Source organism: Montipora foliosa, chromosome 4, assembly GCF_036669935.1.
Source record: "Montipora foliosa isolate CH-2021 chromosome 4, ASM3666993v2, whole genome shotgun sequence".
NCBI classification, from domain to species: Eukaryota; Metazoa; Cnidaria; class Anthozoa; order Scleractinia; family Acroporidae; genus Montipora; species Montipora foliosa.
The window spans coordinates 13148042-13171426 of record NC_090872.1 but is presented as its reverse complement, the minus strand read 5'-3'; the positions used below and the strand labels follow the sequence as shown (position 1 = coordinate 13171426).

The 23385-nt window shown below is 39.5% G+C and overlaps 2 protein-coding genes across 12 annotated transcripts in view; one reads left to right on the top strand and one right to left on the bottom strand.

The window, feature by feature from the left end:
• Nucleotides 1-17073, bottom strand: part of LOC137999913 (protein inturned-like) — a 37476-nt gene extending 20403 nt beyond the window's left edge. For 2 of the 11 annotated variants that reach the window (XM_068845885.1, XM_068845896.1), the window contains exons 1-5: nt 16935-17073; nt 15624-15805; nt 13543-13656; nt 7646-7761; nt 5684-5805 (exon numbers count right to left, since the gene is read on the bottom strand). The gene's annotated coding sequence lies outside the window, so the exon portion shown is untranslated. Of the gene's footprint in view, nt 1-4246; nt 4546-5329; nt 5460-5683; nt 5820-5951; nt 6089-6319; nt 6338-7645; nt 7762-13542; nt 13657-15623; nt 15806-16934 lie in introns of those variants that run through there. The other 9 variants (XM_068845887.1, XM_068845888.1, XM_068845889.1 and 6 more) reach the window with 9 other exon arrangements.
• Nucleotides 17074-19241: 2168 nt separating this feature from the next.
• On the top strand, nt 19242-21247 carry LOC137999907 (BTB/POZ domain-containing protein KCTD16-like). The gene has a single exon (XM_068845879.1). The coding sequence runs from the start codon at nt 19632-19634 to the stop codon at nt 20460-20462; it is 831 nt and encodes a 276-aa protein (XP_068701980.1). The 5' UTR covers nt 19242-19631; the 3' UTR covers nt 20463-21247.
• Nucleotides 21248-23385: the final 2138 nt, after the last annotated feature.

Sequence of the window (23385 nt, the reverse complement as noted above, 5' to 3'; positions counted from 1 at the left end):
ACATTACTATTGTACGACAACTATCAGAAATAACGATAGCTTGTTTAAGATGCGGCGATTTGATATTAATACTCCAAAAATTTGGAAGTACGAAATACGAGCGAGAAAAGAGAGAAAATCCGAGCGAAATCGAAAAAACTTAATGAAGATACGATGTTGTGTAGTACCTTGTGGTCAGACAGACGTAGGCTCATCACAAAAACATTTCTTGCCTTTTCGCGTACTTCTAAACGTCGGAATTGATCCAAACTTTCCACAAAAAGTTTTTTTTTTCTTTTTTGCCTTTATTCAGAGAGACATATCGCTGTCCGGCGAAAAAAGATTTAGCTTAGCAACGCTTAGCGCAATCATTTACCACATAAGGTCAAACTAAGGTATGTGAGCTGATAACCGAGATCGAATGAACCAATCAGACCACGCGAAATGCATTATCCGAGGTTGAGAATTTAATAAAGGGGATATTCCTTGTTAGTATATGCTAAAACAGTGGATAGCGTTGAACGCGGGCGTTGATTGGCTCGTCAAACTCCGAATATCCTGTGCTATTTACCTCCGAGCAACTCGGGAAAAAATGGCGTCCCGATTTGCATCCGTGACAAGTGAAGAAAACATCCAAATTAATTTTTTTGTGCTGTATATTATCTCACTGTTTTAGTATATACTAAAACAACTATAACAACTGACGAAATGCAAAAGTTAATATATATTTTTATATAAAGCAGTTTAGTGTTGCAGCTGCTGCCTTAAAAATAGCAGGCCTAGGACGAGTGGAATATCTCGATTTCTAATTTCCGTCATCAAAACTCTGCCGGACTGAATACGGAAGGACAATTCCTTTAAATTCACGGAGAGATACGTAATGAGAGGAACAACATGCACAAAGGATTCAACGACAACTACTGGACCTATTCACAACACGAAGAATGGTGTTACTGTTAGTTTTAAGAAGCTCTTAAGGCGTTTATTTGTAATAACTATTAATATCCTTATATAAAATTAATGTGTTAAGGAAAAGAGATAAAAGAGATCTAACAGTTTGTGCATAATCGAGGAGGAGAGTTGGAGGGACATTTTATCGCTGACTTGTATTGCCTGTATTCCTGTATACGCGTTATGTTGTAATAAAAGAAAAAGGTACGTTTTCCTTGTCGTATATCGCATTTCGTGCAGTTTAAGACAACTATTAATTATGGTGGAATCCTATTCCGGATAAGATGCGCCGACCACCCGTGGCTGGTGGGCAAGCCACGAAATTCCTGTTACTTAGGTTAATCTCAATTTCCTTTCTATTTATAAGGAAGGAAACGCGGACATTTATCCCTCTCTTTTCCTATGGCAATACCGAAGTCCTAAAGAGCCTAAAGCTAGGGGAATGTTACAGAAACACGCTATCATGGACAAAAACAGTGATGGTCAACGGAAAGAACAAATTAAGAGAGACGAATGGAGTTGAAAAAAATAAGCGCTGCTGCGTAGATTTGGGCGGAAACGTAACCGATAACTGTGAAGAGAAACTCTCTAAGAAATTCAAAAGCTAAAGTGAATGTTCCCCCGCATACCGTGCCAAGCAGAGCATTAACGATGTTTACAACACACTTAAAGCTGGATTTAAGTCTATACAACATTTAATTCAAATTGCCAGAATGGAGGAAGTACAGTATTATGTTCATTAATCATGGTTGAGAGTGTCAAGGAGGCACTTAAAATCGAACTGGACCTATCCAGTAGACCTGTCTTTCACTGAGTGATCTTTGAATTGTTGTGGATGCAATCACACGTTACTTTTTTTTTCTCCACTTAATCTGCAACAGGAGCTTATAACGCGTATGGATTCCACAACTATTATATCTCTCGCTTTGACATTCATCGTTTCTATCTCAGACCGCCCTATATCAAGGGTGCGTTCGATTGGCCGTATTCCGGAATAGTGTCTGTTGGCCAATCAATACTCAAGAGACAAAGTTTTAGCAACTAGAACGACAACGTCACTTGAAAATACAACTTGGCACGTTGTACATTACAGACGTACTATCGGGATGGAAAGTAGAAATCAACGGTTCATTGTTGTGTGCTCACATAGTCGTCAAAAGCTACTTTTCAACGTTGTGTGCGGCAAAGAAATGTACTAGGATGCGAGCCATGCGTGAAGCACGATTATTTGTCCTCATTCTCTCATTTAACCAATATTAAATATTAAATTCTCATTCTCGGATAATGCATTTCGCGTGCTCTGATTGGTTCACTCAATCTCGGTTATCAGCTCATATACCCCTTAGTTTGACCTTATATGGTAAATGATTGCGTTAAGCGTTGCTAAACTAAAATGTTTTTCGCCGGAAAGCAAAAGTTATCTTTGAATAAAGCCAAAAAAAAAACTTTTTTTCGTGGAAAATTTGGATCAATTCCGACGTTTAGAAGTACGCGAAAAGTAAAGAAATGTTTTTGTGATGAGCTTACGTCTGTCTGACCACCAAGGTATTACACAACATCGCATCTTCATCAAGTTTTTTTTCGATTTCGCTCGGATTTTCTCGCTTTTTTCGGTCGTATTTCGTACTTCCAAACTTTTGGAGTTTAAAACAAAACAGTTATTCCATTCGCGCTTGTTTGTTGGATATGAGACTGGCTATTTACCTCGTTGGCTATTTACCATCTCATATCCAACCCGCGCTCATGGAATAATTGTTAAATATTCTTGTTTTCGTTGCCGTGGTCCCAGGTGGTGCGCGCTTCCTCGTGTCTGTCAAATTATCTCATATCATAAATTATCATACTCATAAAGTAAAACAGACATAAATTAAACAAGATAAACAAGGACAACATGAAGCTAAGACACGACCAGATCTAACGAAACAGACGAAACAACCACCGTCGTTCCACGTTGTTCTCTCCTATAATGATTACTCCCCTGTCTGCAATTAATTACACGGTACGATTTGTCGGCCCGATTTATCGGTCCGACGGCGTCGGAACGCAAATCGTGCGTGTATTTTGACAGCCGATAAACGTCCGATTCATGGAAATGAAAACCGGTGTCGGGTCGACACTCCGAGAGAAACCGCCATGTCAATACCAAAGAGTATGCGAGAGCGGTCACGTCAAAACGCTGACTGCAGACCGTGCAGACCCAGGGGTAAAATATGGCGTTACCCTCACTGTTATTGAGAGCTAACCGTAAACAGGCTAGCCTGAATGTTATTTAGGCCTAATTCAGGCTACCGAATTTTCATTTTACAGACGGTCTGCACAGTCTGCAGTCTGCGTTTTTCAGTGTCCCATGCGTGAGGGCCATGTCCATAAATACTTAAAAGCATTCAAAATAGCGCATATACTAAAAGGACAACGGTAAGATCTTTTGAGGAAAAATAACACGTTTTACACAATTTAGACGGTACGATTTATCGGCCCGACAAAACCGGTCGACAAATCGTACCGTGTAAACTGGCTTTAAGAATCGATGCTGAAAGGTCATAAAACAGATCCAGCACCGACTTAAATATCAGTCAGTGCAAGGAAGACACATGATACTCGAATTTTAGCGGGCTTTAGCAGTGACAAAATAACTTTAAATTGCTTTCTTAATAATGCTCGTGGTCTGTATGGAAATTAAATCAAATAGTCTTTGGCATGGAGTTGATCACTGTTCTTCATTGATTCAGCCGTTTGGATTATCAAATTTTCAGTTAACATATAGCTATATGCAAGGTGAAAGGGTAATAAAGTCAATAAAGAGCATTTCAAATTACTTTTGTTAACTTGATCTTAACAAGAAAAACTGATTAAGAAATGTTTATAATCAAATAAAGTCACGTTTGACCAGGACTGACTTAAATGTAGCTCGAGACATCATCGATAAACGCATATCCTTAAAAGCCATTTTCAAAGCAGTGTATGCTAAGTTTTAAATTGGCAAATCTCTAATCTAACGGACTTGTTCTGCTTCATGCAACAATAAATGAATACTTGAAAATTGTCAATCATATATTCAAAGTTCAGTAATTGATGTGGACGCCATGATTGGGTTGAAGAAGTATATTTTACAGGTATATCCTTGGAGATTCTTTGCATTCAAGGAAATGCTTCGAGATTCATTACAGATGACAGCCAAAACAATTAACACATCAAGACCAATTAATTAAAAGTTCAACGAGCGAGGTATGTACAAACAGCGGTTGACTATTTTAAGGCCGAAACCAAAGAACAGTGAAATGTCATCACAGAAATTTAAATTTCTAAAGTAAAATACCTGTTTTCACTGCTTCAATCAGTATACACCTAAAGAAAATGGCCTTGCAACTCGACCACTGAAAATTTTCGGTGAATTCACATGGGCTATAGGTTTTGATGCTCTTTCCACTTCTTCTGTTCCTTTTTGCAACTTTGGCAGTAAATAAGCACGCTCTCATCACGTTAGGATCGATAAGGGGGTCACAAATCAGTAGCTCTCGAAACAGACAAAACACTCTTGAAATTATAACACGTCGCTAATTGTACTTGGAAAACTTGAAATTGGAAACTAAATTAATTAATTTAAATAGAGCTGTCCTTTTCAAACATGATTATCGATAGCAAATCGTAAGGTTAATTTTTTACGGTGGCTTTGACGAATTAAGATGTGAATAGGTGTACATGTAAGGTGAACGTCAATCGATGTGATAAGGCAACAATGTGTGAATAAATGACAGGATAAGAAAAGGCGGAAGTTTTCTTTTGGCTTAAGTGCATCCCATGCTGACACATAAAACACATTATGAAGAACACTGAAAAGGTTATGTTTTGTTAACCTTCTAGAAGCGCTGGTGGATAATTATGCAAATCAATCTTTGCAATACAGGAACATTCACTCAGTCCAGGCCAACGATCTATTCTCCGAAGAAGGAAGAAGACGGTTTATGATTTAAAAAAGAAGGGAGAAAACAAGCTGCTGGTCCCAAACATGAAAGATTGTGCTGCCTACTACAGAGGAAGTGTGGTTTAACTGCAAACTTTCCTTGAAATAACAAACGAAATTCTTGACTCAATTTACAGTAAAATGTATGGAAAAGAACCTCGATTAAGCGAAACCCTGATATAGTAAAGAAAATATTTTCCAGTTGAATTTTCCCTACGTTGAATCGATCATGGTTCTAACGAATACGACCCTCGAGTCAAACTCTACCACGTATTCCGTTATATTCTGGGTTTGATTCCCAGAGTCAGCGTCATATGTGGGTTGAGTTTGTTGGTTCTCTACTCTGCACCGAGAGGTTTTTCTCCGGGTACTCCGGTTTCCCCTCTCCTCAAAAACCAACATTTGACTTGAAATGCGTTATTTGTTAATTTCACTTACAATGTCCCCAATTCAGTAGAGCTCCAGCGCTAAAACGACTAGACACTTGGTAAATAAAGTTCCTTTCCGATCCTTTCCTTTCCTAAATTCCTATCAAACTTTGATGAACAGTTCAGTGCAAGGATATTGTGGTAACATTTCGTCTCGAATTTCATCTGATTCATGACTCGTCTCCGGGGAAACCATTTCCACTTTCCACTGAGTTTCACCTTGAAAACTCTCTTTTTCTCAATCTGATCGATAAGTTACATTTTTGTTTGATGAAGCTACTAAATACAGCATATTGACCCGATCTACGTGTGCTTTATTACTAAATACATGCACTTCAATGTAGGTTGACTCAATCTCGGTTACCTGACTGGATTATCTCTAGGCTGCGTCCAACAGATAACGGCTGTGATTCTTCCCAGCAATGGAGTCCAGTAACAATCCAGGCAACAACTTGACGTTCAACTGTGATACCTCTAGCTGTAAGTCTGTGGAAAGGTTTCTGAAGGTTAAACACAACTATGAGAAGGCCGAAGAAACCAAACGTACCGTGAATCGCGTCTCAGTAATTAAAATTCTTATCTTTGAAAAGACAGAGAAAAGTGTTTTATTAACTTTGGCATGCAATACCCACTTCAGAACTTGATTCCTTCACTTTGTATTTCCGATTTCATTAGGTGACCCTGTCTGGCAGTATCAGTGCTGACTCATTCCAAAAGCTCCTTGAAAATGCTATTTTTTCAATAGCAAACTATTAGGATGCGCAAATTATATGAAAGTGACATCCAAGATCCCTTAAAAAAAAACATTTGGATGAACTTATATTCGGATATGTGCAAGATAAAATTCCAGTGCAATACCATGAATTCTCGGTGAAATACTCGAAAATAGTTTTTGAACAACAGGCCTCTTGTTCAAGGCTGAAAGCTGTTTGTATTCATCTTTATAAAAGTACAAGACCTGCCTAAACTGCTTCTATGAGAGATCGACCTTCGAATTCACCTGCCGTTACTTATTTTCCCTCGTCTTTTATCGAACCATTAGCCGGATTTTTGTTCGCTACTACCAACCAGAGATGTGGACCAAAGCCGAAAACGTCACAGCGTTAATGGATCTAAATTTTTGGCCTGTGTACCTCTTCAGTATTTTATTGATATATTAATTTAGTGGAGTAACTAAGAGCTATTTATTAAGCACGTTTCCTTCCCCTTACCGTAGACGGGAGTTTGACCTTTGAGGCAATCCTACTTGTTTTTCGTTATAAAAACTATGACTCCCACTGAGCTATTCCATGTATTTCCATTTAAAAAAAACGCAACATTTTATAAACTTCCGGCTGCAAAACGTAATCGGTCAAACCACTTGCTTCGATTTTACCAAATGGATGATACACAACTATCGGCGATTAGCTGGCAAATGGTAATTGGCAGGAGGAAAGGGATGTGGGGTTTATGACCAGTCTGGAAACTCTCGGCTGACTGATCTGCGGGAGACTTCCGTAAAAGCAAAGGGGTTTCTGAATGCACATTGGTTGCTCTAAAATCATAACAAGGACACCTGACCACAAGCGATTTGGATTTAATTGAGTGGACTTAAACGTTTATTTGTAAAATATCTAACTGAGAAGGAATTTCGAGAAGATAACAATTGCTGTAACAAAGTACACTGCGAGTAAATACGTGAACTGTCGTCCATTACCGTACGACAGAGGTTTCGATCAATTTATCAGCTTTGCGCCATCGTCATGTCATGTCATGTCTAGACGTTTCCTGGATACCTTTCAGATAACCTCTTCTTCTTTGTTTTTTCGCCCTAACCGGGTCATCTAGAGGTTACGAACAAGCGGGGATAGTCCTTGAAGTTTTTAATTCTCGTGCCGTTTGCCTATCGTAAACAGATATTCAAAGCTTGACCGGATCCCAAGCAAAGGGAAATAGTGAATAAAGTGCTTAAATCTATTCACTGCACTGGCAAGCTGCTTATAGTTAGTTTGAAAAGGAATGCTGGTTCCTGATGCTTGATGCGGAAATTTTAGGCGCATACACACCAAAACTTGTTTGTTCAGTGGGAAAGATTTCCGGAGTGCCGGAGTGGACTTCTTTTGTTGCATACAATATACACCAGTGCTGTAATTCGCTAAAGTTCAGCTAAGCTCTTCGACCCAGAACTAAAACAATTGATAAATATAAAAGTCAACTGCAAAGACTTAGTTGGAAATTTAGAGCACCATTAGCTAGCTCCTAGATACACCCAAATCGAAGGTACTTGCCCCAATAAACGACATTCGGTTTATCGACATATAAAACACAAAGTTAATAGATTAACTACCTGCCTGTGAATTTGGTGTTTAAGAAGTTATCTTTCCTTGTAGTTGAAGAGGCATCGAAGTCCTTCAACGGACTTGCAGCGTACAGCATTCAGCTCGAGATAATTGGATTTCCTTTCTACCAAAGAATATTGATAAGTATTAATCTCCTGTAATTCTAGAATAACCTTGATAAACTTAAAATTGTCAGTAGTCTTATCAAGTTAAGAAAATAACCATTGCTCTGCCACTTGTCCTTGAGATCGAAAATAAATTGACACTGCTGAAGAGTAGACTGAGTGGATAGACGAACTTATCTAACAGCGAAAGGACATCGACGAAATGTCATCAAAATATTCCTCTTAAGGAAGCTCTATCAATAATTTTCTCGAAAAGTATATTGCATGTATTAATATTTGTCAGTGCGTGTGTTAATAATCCAACAATGAAGATGCAAGAGAAAGAACAGTTCTTTCAAAGGCAAGATAATTTTGGAAAAATATTATATAAGCTGGATTTTTTAATGTACAAATTCTTGAACTAGTCTTTTATTTCTTGATAAACTGAACTTTCTGGCTTTAGTGTGTACATTTTCACAGAAAATATTTGCTCAAGAACGCTGCAAAACGCCCACACTAATTGTCTCATGAAGTACTGTCAGATATAATGCTTTTACAAGAGATTTACAAACAAACAACTTTCTTGGAAAGTCTCCATGATATTTTAAATATTTTACCACAGATTGTAGTCAAACACCTAAAGTATTAGTAGTCAAGCGCCTAAAGTATTGACAATCTTGATCACCTACTCTTTCTTGTATCTACAATAAAATATCGCCAAGAATCTAAAATATGTATGATTTCTCAAATTATAACCATCTACAGTAAACTATGGGCCCACGGGCAATTTCTTAAAATGAGCATTTCTTTTGTAGCATGCATTCAATTTTAAACGATTTCAAAGACCAAATTTTATTGTTGACTAAAAGATTGCAAAATTTTAGAAAGATAGTTTTTAATGCGGTGCTCTTTAGTCGGCAGATTCCTTACAATGCTTAGCAACTCCGAAATACATTTCCTTGACCGATGGCTTGAAACAGGCAGACGTGTCACTTATTTGACAGATTTCGCAAGTTTGTTTTGATAGGCCTCAGCCAAGAGGTCGAGCAAAACTTAGGAAACCCTCATGCAAAAATTGTTGACTTAATTCTTCGGTAGCGTTTGAAGCAATTTTTTTGTTTTTTTTTTGTTTGCAATTTTAGAGGACTGCTACATTTGGTTGAATCTGTCAATACAATGACCAGGGGAGCTCGATCAAAATCGCATAATGTTATGCCACATGTTGATTTCTCAATACCAGATCACAAATTCTATTAACATTCACCCCTCAAGAAAGCGTGCTAAACGTAATTCGCATCGACCACTTCTTTACATTATTGTGTATTTATACTAATTAGACCTACTGCCCTCATTTTGAAACAAGTATTCTTTTGAAATTTGCTCGTCGTAGCGAGGCAAGAAAGGCTTATTACAAAAGAATATTTTATTTGGCCGCCATTATGAAAGAGGTCTATTGTGGGTTTTTTTTTTTTTGTGCTCTTGCGCAAGAACATGACTAACACGAAACAGGGCTGGCGTGTTGGCGCGTTATTTCAGTCGCTTTCCACAAAAACAAGTTCCGGGTTCAAATACTAGTGATGCTGGTCTCGACTCCTCTCCGTGGATTTTCCCTCGAGGTATTTCCTTTTCAGACCTCCGCAAAAACCACCCTGTATTTGGCTCCAGTTCGGATATACCTTAAGCTTAGCTCAACTCAGTTTTCGAAAGTCGCCAGGATTAGCTGAAAGCCAGGCTTTAACGGACGCTCGACGAAAAAAGGCATGCGCAGATCACGAGATCAGCTCCAGCCCATGCAGTCGACCATCACGTGAGAGAACTTAAACCACCGTGTTGGTGTCCCTTGCTACATGAACAGCACGCGCAATGCGCAGTCGCAAACATGAACCTTTAAAGCAAACTTATGAACAAGAAGTTTTGTGCCTAAATATGAATTTAAGATCAAATTTAGGCGCTCGTTAAGCGAGAGCAAGAAACACGAATGCTGTCGCAAATCAGTTGCTTAACAAGATCACATGGATCACTTTGGCTAATCTCGTTGACACCCTCACTCTTGCTCATAGTTCAAAAAGTGACTAAGTGTCTTATGGTTTCAGTTTTCATGTAATGAAGTTTGTCTATGTCAAGACAAATTCCGGCTCTATCTTCCGCAAAGAAGAGTCGACAGAGAGACAATTCTTAGTAACGGAATTTCAAATCGCTCTGAGGTGTTCAGCTCGCCCCAAAGAAGTCTATCAGTCGAGCCTCCGGCAAGCTTTATGTCTGAGAGAATTGTCACTCGCAATATAATCCGTGTCATTACGAAGTTGGGAATTGACGCTGCAACGGCAAAGCTTGATTAACCTTAAGATTCAACCTCCATTATTAAATTACTTCCCCATTGTGAAGCATGAGAGAGAAGATGCGAAGTCTCTAGTTCGCGAACTCGTACCGTCTACTGCTTGGAAAATAAACGCACTAGAGTTTGTTGCACGTCTACTGTCTCGTGCAAAAGGGCGATCTTGTGTTTCATATCAAAACTGTTCGTTGTCGGACATAGGGGTCGGACGAAAGATTGGCTTGCCTTAGCTGATAAATCGAAAACCACTCGGGACCTTTCATTGCATTTACTGACCGCTAAAACAAATCATTCACGACTATTTAGCAATAGAGGATCGCCAGGTCATAAGTGTAATTATTCGTTTAGGGTGCTCTAATTCGTGAAATATTTCCTCTAGTTTGCGTCAATAGTTATCATAATCATTGTCCCCTCCCCTAGGATCAAACCAATTCCAAGGAACCCGTGCTACAGATTTAGAAGGATTGACTCCCACCATATCTTCAAACAGCTATGTTATGGTACCATTTGCAACAACAGAGTAAAGTTTAAAACAAAAGGCGTTAATAATGTGATGTATAGGTTACCATAGCAACAAGCCTAGTTTTCATATGACGGGAAAATCCCAGACGATCGGGGATTTCGCAGTTTCCCGACCATCCCAGATTTTGCCGACATGTCTAAAAATCGCCAGACAGTTGTCCCAGATCAAGAGAAAATGAGGGGACAGAGAAGGAGGTTCCCGGTCCAGCCCTTGGGATATGTCATGTCCACGAAAGTTATTTTTAGACGAGCGGAAGTCTTCCGAGACGTCCGCATGCAGGCCAACCTCGGTCCGATGTTTGAAAGAAAATATATATTCATCAGCCTTCCACGTGCGCCATCATTTTCTCTTTAATCTTTTCACTAAGAACGTGAGAGCAAGGCAAGACTGCATGCGGACGTCTCAGAAGACAGACTTCCGCTAGAACAAAGACTTCCGCTCATCTAAAAATAACTTTTGTGGACATAACATATCCCGGCCAACGCCTTGAGCCTCCCTCTCTGTCCCCTCATTTTCTCTTGCCCAGATAAATGGAAAGTACGCCAAACCAACAGCTCGCCAAACCTTGAAACTGGCAATTTACAGGATTGCTAAAGCCTAGTTTTCATATGTCGGGAAAATCCCAGACGATCGGGGATTTCGCAGTTTCCCGACCATCCCAGATTTTGCCGACTAATGAAAACCATAAATCGTAGACATCCCCGATAATCTGCGATGGTCGGGGACGAATCGGGAAGATAGAAAGCGTTTCTATTTTCCCGACGTGTCCCAGATTTTTGCGTTCGTCGGCGATCATTTCCGACATATGAAAACTCAAATTTGTACTTTCAGGGACGTCAGCGATGGTTTTTAGCTCGTTACCAATCCTCTAAATTGCAAGTTTCAATTTTCGGCGCACTTTTCATTTTCCGCCAAAGTCACTATCGGGAGAATCTAGGACAAGCATCTGGCGATTTTCCGATATGTCGACAAAATCTGGTACGGTCGGGAAACTGCGAAATCCCCGGCGATGGTCTGGGATTTTCCCGACATATGAAAACTAGGCTTAACGAGCTAAAACCATCGCCGACGTCTCCGACAGTACAAATTTGAGTTTTCATACGTCGGGAATGATCGCCGACGATCGCAAAAGTCTGCGACACGTCGGGAAAATAGAAACGCTTCCTATTTTCCCGATTCGTCCCCGACCATCGCAGATTATCGGGGATGTCTACGATTTATGGTTTTCATTAGTCGGCAAAATCTGGCACGGTCGGGAAACTGTGAAATCCCCGATCGTCTGGGATTTTCCAGACCTATGAAAACTAGGCCTTATATCTTGCTGAAAAACAGACATAATATTCTTGGCCTTTTTCCCCAGAAAGCGATAACCAGGTCAAGTTCAAACTCTGCAAAAAATTTCCTGGGGTGGATTCAGAGCTACCCTCACAACTAGAAAATTAAAGGTGACTGAATCCGCCTCACAGTGTTTTTTTTTTACCTTGGCGAGTGTCATCTCAACCTGCTGATCACTTTTCAACAAAATATGTGTTTGTTTTTATATGTAAGCGTTTAAAGTCTATAATATAGTACTATAGAAACGTAGTGGGCTTTCCTGTTGCTATGGGGACCAATTACGTCCAAACTGCCGTTACGCGGCCCAGCGTTGTATCAAACTGGTTTGAGCCTCCTTAACAACCTCGACCAAAACGTCTCTTCAAAAAAAACTTTGCACTATCGAAAGTATTCCACGTTCCTTTCAACAGTATTTCCATCACATGTTGTACAATGTAGGAGATATATAAGTATTAAATCACGGATTGGTTCCAACGGTCTTCAAACAAAGACAGAGGCAGAACAATCGTTGCAGCTTGCTCACGTTGTCTTAAAAACCTTTAGATTTGGCATCACTTCATGTTGAATGGAATAAAGTGCTTGTCGCACGTGCAGCACTCTTAAATGCTTCAGTAATAGTGTTGCCGTAGCGATCGTAGCCGAATTTGTTCTCAACTACTTTATTTCAAAATGGCCAGCCGTGGTGCGATATTAGATGATCCTGATAATACCCTCCTCGGTATCGAAAGGATGCCGACTGCCATCGAATAGGTCAGGTTTTCACATTACGTCATCGTCGCCATTTTGATGTACGAAAACAAAGAATCCCTCATCGGTTAGCTCCTTTTGTTCGTACATTGCAGGACTGTTATCTGTGTCTCTAGAGATCGGTGGAAAACCACTAATAAAACCTCTCCACTCAGTATTCGGTAAATGAAGGTTCTGAAACATGCCATTAATAGTTCAAGAGGGTGACAGCTAGAAGTTCACATTTATAACCTTGTAAATTGCAAAACACTTCAAATGTCTCCCTTGCTCTATAATTGAGATTCAATGTTTTAATTAACCACGGCCAGTATATCGATCACAGTCCCATTTTTTTTTTTTTTCATAATTTCGTTGCCGTAAGTCGCGGGAGAGCTGTTTTAGATTTACAAATTCTCGGCTTCGCCCCGCCGACCGCCGTCATAATTGACCACAAAGATTTTCTCCTTTTATATCACACTATTATTGCTATTATTTTTGTTCTCATTTAGTAAATATGTGCTCTTTCTTGTGGAAATCGAGCACAGTCTAAATACAATCTTACCCAATAGCATAGACGAACAATTTAAACAGGCTGTCTGAAAACCACGCCCCAAGCCATCTTTATCCAACTCGTTTCAGGACAGGTTGAAAATGCCAACAAATCCTAAATTTCCATGGGGCATTTCCCTCGAGTCAAACCTTCCCTTTGCAATATCCATTGCAAGATGATTGTCCCGCGTTAGTCTTGTTAAAGCTAATTTGTTTCTTCAAGTAATTAAAATAAAATGAAACGAATACCTTACAAGGTTGTCGCTCACCTTAAGTCATACGATAGTTGCTCATGCTTTATTCTGATTACTCTCCAAACGGAGAGACACTTACTAAAACGGAGAACTTGAAGTTTGGTCTTGCATCATCGTCATTTAAATAAAGGCGACCTCAGCCGAGTTTCACAGCAGCAAAATCAGTATTTCAGGCGCGGATGTTAACAGTGGTCTGAGATAAAATTTCAAATTCTGTCATTAGAGACTAACGGAGTGGGAATATCCTCGGCTGGCACTTAATTAAATTGGACCAAATGTCAGAGATTTACCTGTATCATAAGTGAAGTGGAGAAATATTTTTTCGCATCATGCTGTTTGTACTACACCAGCACTGTTTATCTAATTATTCAGAATTTTTGACATTTCTTTTGGTAATATTAAAGCTCACAGACGGTGTAATGCTTTTAAGTTTGAACGATACCATGGATAGTGACATGAAAACATTCGAGCGAACCTTCCGAGTATTAATAACGGCGAACTAATGATCTTAAAACAGGAATTAGGTATTAACTTTACGGTCGAAAAAAAAGAAAAAGGCACCTTAATCCCGTCAAGTAGAAAACTGGTTACAGCCACATGCAGGTGTTGCTAATCACCTCCACTGGTAGAAAGCGCGGAAACAAGTCAAAACGATAGCGTTTTGCTTCTGAGTACGGAAACGGTGGACGGTAGCTGAAAACATGTTCAGTTAAGGCTGTCCGCTCTCAATAGCTACATTTCTGTAGAATTGGTTTTATTTGCGTCCGTTACTCAATTTAGATCCCAGCTACAAAGGAAGACTTGTCAAATCTTGCGACATGTGAAGTACCGAATTAGCTAAGAGTTTGACGTTCTCGGATCTTGAGTCATTGCCCGGTGAGATTTATCGTGGAGGATAGAACTTCACTACATTGTGACGTCTCCGCCATAAAGGACACCTTTATCATTAAAACAACTATACTCCCTTTGGAAAACGGTTTTTAGAAGGAAAAACTCAGAAAGGAATGAAACCGCATTATCTTAGGATGCGAAAAAGGGTTAAAAATTATAAAGGAATAACACCCAACGCCGCGTCCTATATCCTCGGTAACAAGGTGTAACAAGTATCGAATACTGACACGTCCGCACCAGTGGGTTTGAATTAAACGGATTAACATTCTCGACTTTACTTTGTGCCATCCAAACAAAACAAAGGGCTCAGTAGATTTGATTTGTTCTCATCACAGATATTGTGGCACAGAAAAAGATTTCTGGTCTCTTATTCGATGCTCTGTAACTCCTATTCTTTGGAACTTGAACGAATTGATGGATGAGCACCACCTTACAGGAGTGGAACCCTTAATTTGACTCATAGGTCAAACTCAAAGCCAAATATTTTTCATTGGATCCATACAAAGGGCTGCAGCCTCAGGATGCAGGGCATCAGTTCATAGGTGTTAATTTGCTTTCGCAACACGTGAGGTGAAGTTCACACGAGAGGTTACCCGGGCTGGGCCGAGAGCAAACTAATGCATCCAGCTCTCGTAAACATTATCTTGGCCACCATGTCTCGTCTGTGTTTAAATCCCTGAAATTGCCTGGTACTTGTTTGCTATAGTCTGAGTCAGTATGCAACATGCAACTTTCTCTAACTCAGAATGTGAAGCTTGCAGGCAAATGGTTTTATATTCAACCGCATACGAAAGCTTCATTTTAGAAACACGCACATTGCATGTGCATAAGATGTTTTTCATATCAAAAACCGAGTTGACATCTTTATAAGAAGATTATGATTTTCGCGCTTGCCGCCATGAAAATAATGAATGACTTTTTAATTAAGATTACCAAAAACCGTCACTCTAAGAACTTACGAGGAGGAAAACATGTCCGGCGAAAAGAGGTTTGCTATGAAGTGATCGACTTTTCCTACAGGGAGGACAAAATATCGATATCCCCGCCTTTCTATCTTACTATTGATCTTATTCCGGCCACTGTCCAAACCTACGACTAAATATTATTCTTACCTTAACTTATCACCGTAAAAGATCGCCTAAGATCAGAGATCACCCATAACCTTCGCACTAAGAACCTATCGCGATCAAAAGTGTTGATGAAGTCTGTCACTGACAAGACTTGGATGGGAAAGGACGTCACTTAAGCGATATCGATATTGGAGATTACCTGTCGGGGTTGTGCCGTGCCGCTACAGGAATTGAAGGAACTTTTCCCCTTCCTCGCACACACACTTGCACTGAGTCCACTCAATGGGAGAGCAATTTTTCCAAACTTGCAACTAAAAATAAATTTGACTTGGCCGGTTTGCTATGACACGAATAACGTAAAATAAGGTGAGGGAGCTACAACTGTAAAGAGAAGAAAACAATAGCCTACATGAAACAATGAAAAAGTTATCACGTTTTTAACATGACACAAATCATCTCACGTGCTCCATATCAGTTGCACGCTTTCAATACCCTGGATGCAAGAGGGCTTTTTTTTTTCAAGGCCAGAAAACACGGCGCTACGCGATTCGAGGCAAACGGTTCCAGGGCAGAATAATTTCAATCCCGGTTGGCTTTGAATCTAGACTTTCGAAAAGTCATTTGTCTCATGTAGAGACCTGTAGATGCATGGCGCACAGGACGAAAAGCTCTCGCGACTTCGTCGCTGGCTCATCCGCTTCGCGTCCGAAAAATCACGCTTCGGCCCGCCAAAACATTTTCTTCTGGGATTCTCATAAGGTCGACTTGTGGCAAGTCTACTTTGAATCGCGTACACTGCTTTGTTAAATTCCTCTTAGCTTGCACCCAGGATATTTGTTTAACTGTGTCATGTTGCATCTTATTTGTTTAATGAAACATACAAATTTATTTAAAAGTTACTCATTTTCAGACAAAGAGAACACAATGATCTCAAACTACTTTACCATGTTTGACGTCGAACATTCGCTCTACATAACAGCAAAACTAAGAAGTCAAAACCAAAGAGCTGAGAGAGCAGGAAATTTGGGAAAAAGGAATTAATGTCACGCTATGGAAGTGAAAATCCCTCGAAGTTTAATCGCTACGAATTGAATGTGTTCGTAAAAAAACTTCGAATGATACATACATGTCATTTCCCGGCTTCCATAATAAAAGGAAATACGGCTCGTCAGTTAGTCTTTTTATTGCTACGGGGCACGGATACTCACAAGAAAAAGCAAATTAAAGAAACTGCAATTGATTTCAACAGCTCCGAAGGAAATAATGACCACTTAAGCAAACACCATCATGATGGTGTTTTTACTGAGGTAGTTGTTAGACAACGCGAAAATGCTGCAGGTATCGGTCCAGGCACGCTCGAAACGACCTTTGCCATTTTGAAATTATTTCTTTGGAATGTGAGGGACTTTCGGAAACGACATCAAAATTAGGCGGCGCGTGAAGCAACTATCAACCTCCCGATAATTCAAAGATTGGGGTGGCCTTAGTAACAACGCGGGGTAACACTTACCTCTGAATTCGCTGGGTCTTAAATCTTTTCAAATGTCGCTCCCGATTCAATTCATGATTTCCTCACGGACAACGCTTTTGAAGAAGTTGACATAAAAACCTCGACAGCACCGGATTTCAACAGACGTGTTCTAGAACTTGATAAACAAATCAACGAGAGAATTTTAGCTAAAATCAACAAAATTGACTCCACGATCATGAAGGGCCACTAAATTAAACTTAGCGTCATCAACAAAGCAAACCGCCAATCGATCCCTGACTCCGGGAACTGGCGTACTAAGAGAAACAGACGCGACAAAAGAACCACAATGAATTTCTTGCAGAGACAAAGATACCAATACAGTTTCAGGTAATGGGACATGCAGATAAATTACACGCCAAAATAAGCAGAACAAAATGCTCAGAAATCCAATACCTGTTGATTTTAATTTCAGGCGGGAATAGAAAGAGAAATACCACAGGGAGCCATATTCGCCGAAAGGCTATTTTTCAAGATGTAGTTTTGATGGCATCGCTACGACCTTTGTGTTTCATCACGAAATAAGACTCTCTCATCAATGTGTTATCGTGTGTTTTATTTGAGACTGGAGAGGAAAAAAATTGTTATTTAAAACTAAAAGCGCGTTCAGATGGTTTTGAAATAAAACATTTCTGAAAGAATGATGCGAATTCCAGATGTCGACCCTCATTACCTCAGATGTTAATTAGATTACGAAAAAAAAAATTGGTCAGTAGAATAGTATCCCATAATACATAGCGATTCCATATATATTATCAACTGAAATCGTGATGTAATCAGTATCTTCCAGCCACAACGCTGAGATGAGTAGTGCTGGAAACCATGTTGTGTTTACAAACAGACCTTGGCGTCAAGGCTTCGGCTCTTAAGAATATACGTTGTACCTTCATTGCGTGTCGGAAGAAAAATTTGGTGTCAAGTCGAAGGATTTTACGTGTGCCACGTTGAAATAATGTGAGCTACATCGAGTGCTTGCACGAACGGCAGCGATGCGTAATACCCGATGCTTCGAACATTTTCAGCAATTAATTAAAGAATTCCAGAAATACAAAGCATGACTTTTTTTATGAAAGTGAAGAGTTTTGCATGTCCTTCCCTGAAGAGGAAGCAGTCTGCAATGTTTATGTCGATTTAGAGTCGCTCCTTTTGTCTTTATTTTGTTCTGCTATGAAGGTGACATAGTATTCATTTAAAATTTCCTAACAAATGGCTCTCGAGTTGACTCGGCTATTACAATGCACGAGCAGTTGTAGACCACAACACAGGTTCTCCAACTTGTAAGAAGGGGGTAGTTTCTAAAGAAACTGTGGTGCTCCAACTTGTAGCCGCGCCCTGCTCTTCATGAACAGTGCATGTGTTTGTCCCATAATATTAATTACAAGAAAGGGCTGCAAGATGGGGCCCTCTGGTTTTTCGCACTTATCCGGAGACGTTTAGCAAGTCTGACAATTTGAGTTGTGATAACAACGGACAGTACTTTATTTTCTCGTCACTTAATTTCCAACCTTGCCCTATAATTGATATTCTGCTTTCCCTAACAGCCTTTCTTTCATACAATGGTCTTCCAACAGGTGTCTCCCAAGGAAACAAATAGAAATAAAAAGCTATCACTCGAGGAAGCGAGAGAAAAAAAAAACAATAACAACAAAAGAGATCTACCAAATTCTACTTTAAGAAGCACCAGAAGCTCGTTCCGATCTCAAAATTTGACCGGTTTATTTGACATGTCGAGTTTTCTGGGTTAGGCTTGAAATAGAATTATAAGGAATTAATTCATGCATCACAAGAAGTTTGCCTCTCAATTTTGTCAGTTACTATTTCAAGAAAAGGTAGGACAATGCAATACAATTTATTCTCAAGGAGAAGAGGTAAATTAAGCTTTCAAATTCTGGTTACTTCGGTACTTTATTGTTACAGAATTTAATCGCACTTAAAAAACGACAAGCCTGTTGAATTATGGCTGCGTAGGTAGGATCAATTTCATATTGACAACCCACAATTAGGATTTTCATGCAAATTTCTTTTATCTTGAAGTTTTTCCAATGTCGATGCGTCGGGTTGTTTTATATTTCATTATTTTTTTTATTTTTATCGCTACCCTTGCTCACAGAAAATTTTAAAAACTCAGAATTACATAACTAACACGAGTAGGGCCTCGAGGTAACACAGATATTTTTGGCAAAAATAATGAACAAGGCGCGTCTTTGTTTTCAAATGCAAATCCTGCATTTAGCGAAATAAAATCTAATGAACCAAACATAAAAGGCGAATTCTCATATACTCTTTTAAGGCTAGGGTATTAAAGCAATAGACAAAAAGACAGCCGGACATCTTCAGTTTCCACGCATCGATTTTGCGACTCAATCATTCGCAAGAAAGCGCCGATCTATAACTTATCCACTACAAGTTGGCGAAAGAAGGGTAAAAATGAAATGAATGGGCAGATTCAATTCGCTGTTGACTTTTGGCTCAGCTGGCACGTAATTAACAAAAAATGCAAGGAGAGAAATCAATCATTGACGGCTAAAAGTCTTATTGAAAGTTACAAAGACTTGAAAACATTGTTTTTGGACGTACTTTGCTTTTTGGGAACGTATTAACTATTACACGCGCGATGATTTTCTTAGATTAAGCAGATGTTTTTCAGAAGAAAGGACAAACTCGGAAGGTCCTTTACGCATGCGCAGTGAACAAACTATTATTTACTTTTCGCCGAAAGAAAGCAAGTATTGGACGTACGAGGTTTTATCCCCTTTGGCCGTCTCTGCTTTCAGAAATATGCAATCTCCGAAGGAATTACCTCCAGATCAAAATTTACCAGCCGTTGTAGAGCTGAATGTGGGCGGACAATTGTACACGACGTCTCTTCCAACTCTTCTGAAGGACCCCGATTCACTGCTAAGTGCGATGTTCAGCGGCAAACAGAAAATCCCTCGAGACTCTCGAGGCCGATTTTTCATCGATCGCGACGGTATCTTATTCCGCTACATTCTGGACTACCTTCGAAACTCCAAGCTCGCTCTCCCGGAGAATTTCAGCGAAAGAGATCGACTCTTTGTCGAGGCGGAGTATTTTAGGATGAAAGGTCTCAGCAAAGCTCTACATCGAGAACAGGACCGAGCGAGAACAGGCCGCGATATAAGCCATAATAAACCATCTGGATTTCTATCCATCGGAGTTCGTGGTACGTACGCATTTGGACGTGATGGTGTGGCGGACGTCAAATTTCGTAAGCTGCAGCGAATTTTAGTCTGCGGAAACGTGGCGCTTGCGAGAGAGGTCTTTGGCGAGTGGCTTAACGAGACGAGAGATCCCGACCGGGACGATGCCGCTCAGCGCTATACAAATCGATTCTATCTGAAACACAGTTATCTGGAAAAGGCATTCGACCAGTTGCACGAAAAAGGCTTTAAGCTTGTTACTAGCTCCGCAGGCGGAGCAGGCTACGATTCTGAGAGCGAAGAAACGAAATGGAATCATTTCAACGATTATGTGTTCTTTAGGCAATAATCGCACCCCTGTGTTTCATGAATGTACTTTTCACAGTTTATCTTGATCCTAGGGCACTTTTTCAGTTGAGAAGTTTGACAGTACTTCATAATGGTGAACTCAAGGCAAGATGTTGAAAAACATGAATGAACCCTACCAGAATGTTTCCTGGGAAAGACGTTGATAATATGAGCCTCCTATTTTTATGAAAAAAGAAGAGACATTAATCTTTTTCCTAGTTGCATTGTATCAGCTTTTCGAATTCACCTTTCATTTTCATTGTTTTTACGTAGTTTTATCCACGCGGTAAAGTCAGCGTCCTTCTGGGTCGGCCCAAGATACTGTCAACATTTGAACAATGGACATAAATGTCCTTTTTCACAACCGCTGCTTTGCGATGTTACATTTGCCACATTCTGAATTCTTTCGTCGCTTCCAAAGAAGGGAACAATCGCTTCTTTAAATATGACATAAAAAGTAAATAGAACTCGTAGAAGCATACAGAGAGGCAAAACACCAGTAAAGAGACAACAAAGCTAAGTAGGAAAAAAGAAATTAATTGTCCATGAAAACGATGCAATTACACCTAACGCCAAAAAAGACAAACATAGTAGAATTAATATTTAGAGATAAGGATATCTGCAAATTAATTTATAATATGCAAATGTAAATTGAAATGAGTTAGTCTTGTTAACAGCAACATTCATGTCATTCAGTGGAAAAAGTATTGTGAGAATTAGCCGCGAACAAAATTTGGTCGCTTTCTTCCGGTGAAGGTTCAATAAACACACCCTCCGATTAACCGATCGTTGCCTGGAAAACTAAATTAAGATAAGGTGGGCAAGGAAGCCTGTGAAATCTGCTCCTTGAAACTCGAAAACGATTGATTAAAACCGTTTAGAGCTTGCCTTTATTTTCGTTCAATTTATTCAACAAAATTCAACATCCTTGTCGTTTGTCCCAAGATGAAGTCACTTGAGATGTGGATCGCAAAGTTTCGGCGCTGCTTATTATTGCTAGTCTTCACCAGCAGACGACGAGGTCGACTCGTTGAATCGTCAACTTTGTTATACGTTCAATGTCAACATGACGTGAGGCATCGTTCAACATTTAAAACAAAAACTGCAACTTTTGTAGAAACTCAAATGTTGAAATGTGTGTCCCTGTCTTAATTAAAGGAGTTAAAAACCTATTCACAAGAAGTGAAGAATCAATAACACGATTTCTGACTTTTTTCACAAGAGATTTAGTCTGTCAAGTTCCAAGAAAAGGACTTACCGTCTGCTCATCGATTTTTCTGCGAGTAGATAATTTGGCCAAGTTCAAAATCAAAACGATTTTTCCAAAGCAAATTTATTATCAAATGCTTTGAGTTTAGTTAGGCTTTTCCTAATCTCAAATAGTCTGAAGTTGATGTTCGTGTGCACCGTGATTTGTACGGCACTCGGTGTTTTTGAAAACTATATTTGTTATCCTAGAGGAAAAACATTTGTTTTTAGTCGATGGCTAGGCTTGAATGCATGGGCTTTCATTAATAACTAAAAGCAGCATTGGATCCACCAAAAGAAGAACTTTCCTGTTAAAACCACCGAAGGTTTAAAGAAGACAAGGTATTGCGATCGATTCATTTAAATTTAGAGAGATTAAAAAATAAATAAATAACGAGGCGTCATATGGATTGAATCAGTTTAAACATGCTCTACACTAAAACTACCCTTGCCGAAAATTATGAAAACAGGAAAATAAACTGTCCTTGAAATCAGAAGTATAGTCTTTTATAACATTCGACATTTGTCGACCGAAATCTGTTGACAAAAATTAGCGAGATAGCAAGACACAAAACAAAAACATTATGAATGAGATTGGCTTTACTTAAATTCGACAAAATTACAGATTATCTTCAGGTCTACTTGAAATCCCTAAAACCAGCGATTTTCGGGCTTCTCTGAAAATTCGTGGATCGAGGCAAAGGCAAGGCAGAAGAGTATTTATTTCATTCGAAGAAACATGTATTTTATCAGTTCTTATTAGCATAGGTATAATGACAGCTTTCGCCTTTCGGTGTATTTAATTGTAGCTGTCTATTTAGGTTTGATTGATTTTCCCTGACGGTTTATAACAATAGAGAGAATTTCACTGTCGATGCTGAAGTTCAGTGAGCAGGTGTTCAAGAACCATAGGGAACCCACGGGACCGGTAAATGCCATTTCTGAAACTTCGTTGCGTAGAGCTTGTCTTCTGCTGTATTTTTTTTTACTGGAGATAACAGATTGCTGTGAATTTTGGCGATCTCTTTGCTTTTTAAATAAGAGGGAATTGTGACACCAAAAAAAGCCCGAAAAGTTTCGGCACATCCCTTGGAACCAAAACGAGTTTTTTCGTGGGACATTGGGGAGATTTCTATAATTAATAGTTTGCCGAGATAGGTTAAAAAAACGCAACATAGACCTAATCGGCTAACTCAATGTTGTACCCAATTCAAATCTCCCGGGATTAAGATTCTTTGTGTATTGTATTTACATGATAATGTAGCATTCATATTTAAATTATATGGAAATACCTGGAACAAAACGTTTTATTCCCAAAGGGTTTGAATTGGGTACAACATTGAGTTAGCCGATTAGGTCTATTAGAAATCTACTGAACTGAAATTGCTATCCAGGTTTACGATTCGAGTGGAGCCGTTGTGGAAATTAGTTAAATCGTTAGTTAAGGACTTATATCCAAGGCGATCAGCGAGAAGAACTGAAAATCTTTCCTACGATCTCGTTAACGTTTTTCTTTTCGCACTAGTGCGCTTAACAAACCTCCAAGTGGAGGTGGTAAATGTTAGTTGTTCTCTTAAATAAGCTTAGTCTAACGTCCCCTTAAAAAGCGAACATCTCATGGCTGGATACCAGTGAGAGCAACAGCCGAGACCGCTGACTAAAATTGGCGAATGCCT

What these genes read in the sequence shown, in the direction of transcription:
- LOC137999907 (XM_068845879.1), top strand. Translation starts at nt 19,632, where the DNA reads ATGCGCAGTGAACAAACTATTATTTACTTTTCGCCGAAAGAAAGCAAG.